The sequence below is a fragment of the Pinus tabuliformis genome, chromosome 5_2 (genome assembly GCF_031772625.1).
Source record: "Pinus tabuliformis cultivar Carrire ecotype Pingquan chromosome 5_2, CPIR1, whole genome shotgun sequence".
NCBI lineage: Eukaryota > Viridiplantae > Streptophyta > Pinopsida > Pinales > Pinaceae > Pinus > Pinus tabuliformis.
The window spans coordinates 733330412-733337640 of record NC_142306.1 but is presented as its reverse complement, the minus strand read 5'-3'; the positions used below and the strand labels follow the sequence as shown (position 1 = coordinate 733337640).

The 7229-nt window shown below is 35.6% G+C and overlaps 1 protein-coding gene across 1 annotated transcript; it reads right to left on the bottom strand.

Moving 5' to 3' along the window:
- Positions 1-2421: 2421 nt before the first annotated feature.
- LOC149161314 (putative disease resistance protein At4g27220) lies at positions 2422-5861 on the bottom strand. The gene has a single exon (XM_089435508.1). The coding sequence runs from the start codon at positions 5495-5497 to the stop codon at positions 2849-2851; it is 2649 nt and encodes an 882-aa protein (XP_089291634.1). The 5' UTR covers positions 5498-5861; the 3' UTR covers positions 2422-2848.
- Positions 5862-7229: the final 1368 nt, after the last annotated feature.

Sequence of the window (7229 nt, the reverse complement as noted above, 5' to 3'; positions counted from 1 at the left end):
GGTCAAATTACCCAAAGGAAAATATGTAATTAGTACTAAATAGGTGCATAAAACTAAGTATAAATTAGATGGTTCAATTGATAAGTATAAAGCCCGCCTAGCTACAAAATGATACACTCATAAGGAAGGGATTGATTATACAAAGACATTTTCTCCAGTAGCGAAGATGGATAGAATCAAGATGGTTCTTATACTGATTGCACAATATAAGTGGATAATTTATCAGATGGATCTTAAATTAACATTCTTGAATGGTTATGTAGATGAATAAATCTATGTACAATAACCTAAAGGTTTTGATTCATTCCAAGCCATTAGATCCCGATCTATCCTTAGATCTTGTTCTCCATCAACCGTTGAGATTCCTCCTTAGCTTAGATCAAGCAATGCATCATGAACCCATAACCTGCATACTGGATCTCATACTTCATCAGATATTCAAGACTTTCTCAATGCCTTTGCCTAATGATCTTCTTCTCCTTTTATAGTCTTAGGCCTTACTCAATACCATGGTCCAAAACCATTGAGAAACCAATACTAGGGACCCAATACCTGGGTTCAACACTTCGGACACAATACCAAGGACCAAAACCATAGGTCTAAATACCACGGACCCAAAAATAAGCTTTCCCACATGTACGCGCTTTTCCATGCATGAAAGTGCGTGCATACGCATACGCGACTTTTGATCAGCAATCCCGCGTGTATACGCGCCTTTGTATATAGTGAACCTATGTATATAACCTGCGTGTATACCTTACTTGGTATATAGCGAACCTGCGTATATACGCGACTTGGCATATAGTGAACCTGCGTATCTACGCGACTTGGTATATAGTGAACCTGCGTATATACTTTTCTTTCTTCATTCTTTGTAGTTTGATCATCAATTCTTTACTACTTACCTGCTCCACTATGATCTGTCATCTGTGTGAGTTGCCATCAAGGACAACACTTGTATCATAATGCCAACAATTATGCAATCAATTTGGAGGCAATTCCTACCTTTTAGGGACTAATTTCCTGAGGATTTGTGCAAGGAAATAGGAGGCTTAATGAGCAGATAATTGACTAAGTGTTGGCTAGAGTTTCTCATTCAATAGAGAGAACAATTATTCTCTTGCAGGTTTTTCACTATAGATAAAAAAATCACTACACCCTCATCATGGACCCAAAATATCATGCAATAGAGATTCTCGACATTAAATATTTGTTAACAAGACATGCCATGCCTCTAAAAGCATTCATCTCTAAGCCATGATCATGATGCATCAACCGGAATCCAATTTGGACCAATAATTACCCTAGAAACTCATAAACAATACAAAACTACATAATAAATTAAGGGTTCTATAGATTACCCCTTTCTAGGTGCTCTTCTACAAAATACTCAAATGCTTATGTCAGTGCTACAAAATGTACACTGTCATTTTGCTAAACATTGAACAAAATAAAGCTTTATGTCAAAAATAAAATAAAAATAAAAAAATTGTTATGACCTAACTACCATTAGGACTCGAACTAGGGTCTCGACCAATACAATAGTAGCACACTTCCAACTATGTTATATATGAACCTTGCAATGTTATGTCTCGGACTTTATTATAAAGTTGACTTTGAGCCAAGAAAAGGGCAAAATCTCACATTACGAAACAATGTATTACACTAATTCAATATCAATTTTTATCTTTATCAATATTTTTTTTAACACTTCGAAATTTTAAACAAAAGATAATTAATATTTCAACAATATTGAATATAGATTCATTAACACACTAAATCTATTATCAAAATAGAATTAAAACCAAAATATTAAATTTAATATTATTAATTATTAATTTAAACATTACTCTAATATCTAAAATAAATCTATCATAAAATATTTTTATTTAATAATTTTTTATATTCATAAATGATTATTACTTTAAACCTTACTCTGATATCCCAAATAAATTCATCATAAAGTTTTTTAATTTATAGTTTTTTTATATTCATAAATTTTCTAACTTAAAAGAAATACAATATTTTTTGGAAACTATATGTTTTAATATATTTAATTATGTATTCCAAAATTTTAGCATATTTAATTATTTTACAATACATAAATAAATTTTCATTACCTATATAGATTAATAATTATATTTTTAATCTAGATAAGTAAAAATTTCCATTACCTATATAGATTAATAATTATATTTTTAATCTAGATAAGTAAAAATTAGTATTTTTAATGTTTATTAATGCTTTTTGAAATTATAAATCTAAGTACTAAACAATATAATTACAAATAATTAGAAATATGAACAACGTTAACCGAAATATTGAATTTTTTAATTTTAATAAATTTAAAAATTCCCATTAAATACATGACGTTTATTTTTATTAGCATTACTCACAAAAATACAAAATATAACTACATAGTTTGGAATTAAAAAGTTGACCATATTTATATTTACCTGGAATTAAAAAGTTGAAAATATTTATATTTACACAAAAGTAAAGGAACATGTAAAAATCACGGAGTGACACGTGACATGACAAACACTACATTTCATATAATAATTACTCCAATTACATCCACGGTAACTAAGTCTCAAATTTATTTTGCAGTAGTCTTTAACGCGACTTTTTGAAAGCTTTTCCGGCGATTTTTTCCGGTGAAAATCCGGCAGTAATTTATCGGAATCCAAGTTTGATAGCTAATTTCTGCACAATGAAACCGTCCCAGGGGTTTTTCAGGGTGATGAATCCGAATATGCAGTTAAAAAACCATTTTAACTGCAACAAATCATGATTTCATCTCAATTTCTTTCGCCAGATTCCGTCACCGGAATCTCAAAAAATCGCATTATAGACAACTCCATTTATTTTGAAGTAATGTTTTCATGTTGGGATCCTCCCATTGGATTGCATCCCACCATTCTCTCGAACCTTTTATTACCTCCAGATGATTCAGCTTGTCCCATCCGCCACGCAGTCTCTTCAATTTCGGGCAACGAATTACCCAGACAGACTTGAGCATAGGGGATAGCGGTGACGCGCCCTCTCCCAACCCTCCACTTGCACTTGCTGCTCCCACTGCCCCCATCCCCAACTCCAACTCCTCCAACTTATCGCAATCGAACATCCACAGCTCTCTCAAACATGGCAACTCCGCCCGGAGATCTTTCCACTTCTTACATCCAGATATGCAAAGGTATCCGAGCTTTCGGAATTGAGTCACCCAACTCGGCAGTCGCTCCACATCGCAATACCGGAGAGTCAAACTTTCCAGATCTTTCATTGCCTGCATATCCTGCGGAAGGTAATCTTGACCATTTGCATCTTCCCACTGCAGAATCAGGTCTCTCATTTTTGACCAATTTCCGAAAACCCCCTCTTTAACTGTTGATTTTATCCTTAAATGGCAAACCCTGAGACGGCTCAATGTTTGCAGGTCCTTTAAACAAGCATTCTTTCTCTCTGCATTTGCCTCCTCCTCCTCGAACTCCAATGCAATATACATCTCCAATCTTTCCAGTGAGACCAATTGCGAGATTCCACACGGAAGATGCTCCAAACTGCATGCACTTATGCTGAGGGCCCTCAGCCGTTTGAGCTCACTTATCCTATCGGGAAGACACCGTAATTGATCACAACCGTTAAGATTCAAGAATTGTAGCTCCTTCAGGTCGCCAATGCTTTCAGGCAATTCACAAATGCCCGTTCCCTTTAGTTGGAGGGAGGCAAGATGCTTCAGATTTCCGATGCAGGGCGGCAGAGACTCTATGCCAGTGCCACTAAGATCGAGGATCCTCAGTGAGGGCAACTCGTTCAAGAAGCTTTCAGGAACTTCCTTAATACCACGATTCCCACTTAACAGGAGAACCGAGAGGGACGAGCATGCGAATGTTGTCGGGAGGGATTGTAGATTATTCCTCATCAGCGACAATTTTTCACAGCCCTCGCCCACGACTTCCGCTGAGGGAAAATTGCTCACACCCCGTCCGGCTTCTTTATAATAACACCTCTGCTCGTTCTCCGCAACCCGAATCGCCAGATCGCGAAGAACATCATGTATTTTCACAATCCGAATCCTTCCCATGGCATCATCCTTGCTTACCACCTCAATCAAACAGCGATCACTCAAGTCGTTGAGAAAACTGTGCGCAGTGTCATGCAAATAATTCTCTCCGCTGCCTTTGACCAGACCTTCTGCCAACCACAGGTTTATAATTTCTTCGACCCAAATTCCTTGATCTTCAGGATAAGCTGCAAAATATAGAAAGCAAATTTTCATATACTCTGGAAGAACATTATAGCTCAACTTGAGGCGCTGAAATAATTTTTTTTCAATTTCATCGTGCGTGCCATAGAAGGTCTCCTCCAGGTTTTGCATTTGCTGTAAAGCATGCTCCCACTCATGTCGATAGCTATTTTTTCGCATCGCAGCAGCAATTACATTTATAGCAAGGGGCAAACCCTTGCATTCCCCGGCTACTTTCCTGGCAATGTCTTCCAGTTCCTGTGGAACTTTCCCATGTCGAAAAGCTCCGCTACAAAACAGTTGCCAAGCCTCATCATCTGACAGCGGTTTCACGCTGATGATCTCATCCACTCCCATTCGCGCACAAACAGCTGTACTCCGGGTAGACAGAACAATTTTAGAAGCTGTGTCATTCAATGACACTCCCAGGCTTTCAAGCTCCAGACTCTCCCATATATCATCAAGAATAAGGAGAAAATTCTTATCTTTTAAATATGAGTACAGTGCAGATTTTCGCCCTTCAAAATCACATTCATCTGGTAATGTTATGTTTAATCTACCAGCAATGCACTTTTGGAGATTTAAGATCTTGGGATCTTTGGAGACGGTGACCCAAATGATGGGGTTAAATGATTGGCGTACCTTGTCGCTGTTGTTGATGGTCTGAAGCAGCGACGTCTTACCGATACCCCCCATGCCGCACACACCGATAACTCGAACGCTCATGTCTTCAATTAACAGACTCTCAAGCTCGGACTGTGCCTCTGCTATTCCATTTCCAAAAAACTTTGGGGTCTGGATCGGCATCAGGGTCGGCGGAGTAAGCTCACCGTATTCTCCGTTGGCTGGAAAATCGGCCTCCTTCTCTGAGTGGAGTTGAGCAACTTTCACTTTCCAATCTCCAACACGTTTGCTGATTTCATAGCGGGAGAACCAGTTTGGGCAGCAACTCACACAATTTCTTCGTTGCTGGTACTCGTTGCCGATAGATCCTGAACTTTCAATGACCTGTCTGGCCTTGTCCAGCCAAGCCTTAACTATTATTTGAGGGGGTTTTTGTTCTTGAGCCAGCTTCACGTTTATACCATGTATTACATTGTCCAGACGTTGAGCCTGCTCTTCCATTTCAGCGACAGCTTGAGGCAAAGAAATAATGTCTTTGACAACTTGAACAGCTTTGTTCCAAACGCCGCTCACAATATTGCTAGATACATTGCCTGCAATTCCAGTACCAATACTAACGCCCGCCATTGGCTTCAAGAGATGCACAGCGCGTAGATCCCAAATCAAACTTGCAAGGCAAAATTAAGATTGCTCTTCCCACGGCTAAATCACCAGCAAGATTCAGATTTCTCTTCGCTCAAATTGTGCCAAGGCTATGAAGAGGGTGTGTGGATTTATTTCGCAGTTCTGCTTCACGTCGTTTTCACAGTGACGTTCAGAGAAATTCGGTCTCAAAGAGCTGGAAAGTCACTTGATTTGACAACCTTCCCTTCGCACTCAGTAGCTGTGAAGCAACTCAGCTGGCAGTGGAGGGACCCGGTAAAACAAAGAAAATTCAAAAGTTGGGCTCCACTCAAAATTGTCATTATTATGAATGGATCGATGGAAATTGGAAATGTCGTTTCTTGAATGTGGGCATGAAAGCGACTTAAAGAGAACATTATTGAACTTCCATGCACCTTCTTCACTACTGTACCTCCAGACAAAAATGAGTGGTTCACTGTGAAGTGGGTATTGGGTTTTGTGAGTGGTTCACTGTGAAGTGGGTGTTGGGTGTCATTTTTTTTAATGGGTGTGGACAAATCCGACAACGAAATATATTATATATTATGTTGGATTTTTATCAAATTATCCATCAACTCGCTTACTTTGAGAAGAACTAAAATCTATGTATTTTTATTTAAATTATTAATATCTTTTAATTAAAATTATAGTTTTTTTTATGAATCAAATTTGCAATTAAAAAATGTGAGATCGAATTGTATCAGATATGTAGAATAAGATGATAAGGTGAGTGTGGGTGAGTTGAGGATTTCACATATATTAGTTAGAGAATAAAACATCAAACCATGATTTATTAGAGATGTATTAGACATGTATTATAGTGTATAGTAGGAAATTATTAAATCATATTTTTTTTAATAAAATATCAAATCATGATTTATTAGAGATATATTATAAAGTGTATAATAGGAAATTATTAAATCATATTTTTTTAAATAAAATATCAAACCATGATTTATTAGAGATATATTATAAAGTGTATAATAAGAAATTATTAAATCATATTTTTGTATTTCAATTGATAATGTAGAAAGATGACTTATCGATAAGGGTAATTTTTGAAAATATTAAAAAAAATTAGCATATTTTTAAGAGGGTGTAAAGCAATTATATATAATATATATATATATATATATATATATATTATTTTTTAATTAAGTTGTTATTTTATTTTTATTTTAAGAGAAATATTTTCTAATTCCAATTAAAATAAAAAATTTATATTCCAAAATATATCTTTTAGCATAATAAAAATAAAATTCTCTAAGTATATGAATATGAGAGAGAATATATGAAATGAAAGAGGAAGATTGCTTTGGGTAAGGCAAAATAATGTTATCAAAACTAATAATTTGCACAATGAATAACATACAAAAGTGACTTGCAATTATTCTATAATTTCCACCTTTATTCCAATCCATTTCTATCAATTTACAAATTGAGTTAACAAAGTATAGATTATTATATTTACTTGAATACAATGTTGGGAAAAATAATCCACAAAAATATAATATGCTTAGGTGGTATTTGATCAAAATTCTTATCAATTCAACATAGTCCTTTAAACTTTAAAAAAGTTAAGAAGTTATGAGATTGTCTTCTCTATCAACCCATCTAAGTCTTAAAAGATTTGATTATATTGTCTTTAAAAACTTTACAAAAAGTTGATGGGAATCTATAAGATGTTTATAGCCCA

Bases quoted from the DNA above. Each gene is read 5' to 3' on its own strand.
- LOC149161314 (XM_089435508.1), bottom strand. From the start codon at position 5,497: ATGGCGGGCGTTAGTATTGGTACTGGAATTGCAGGCAATGTATCTAGC.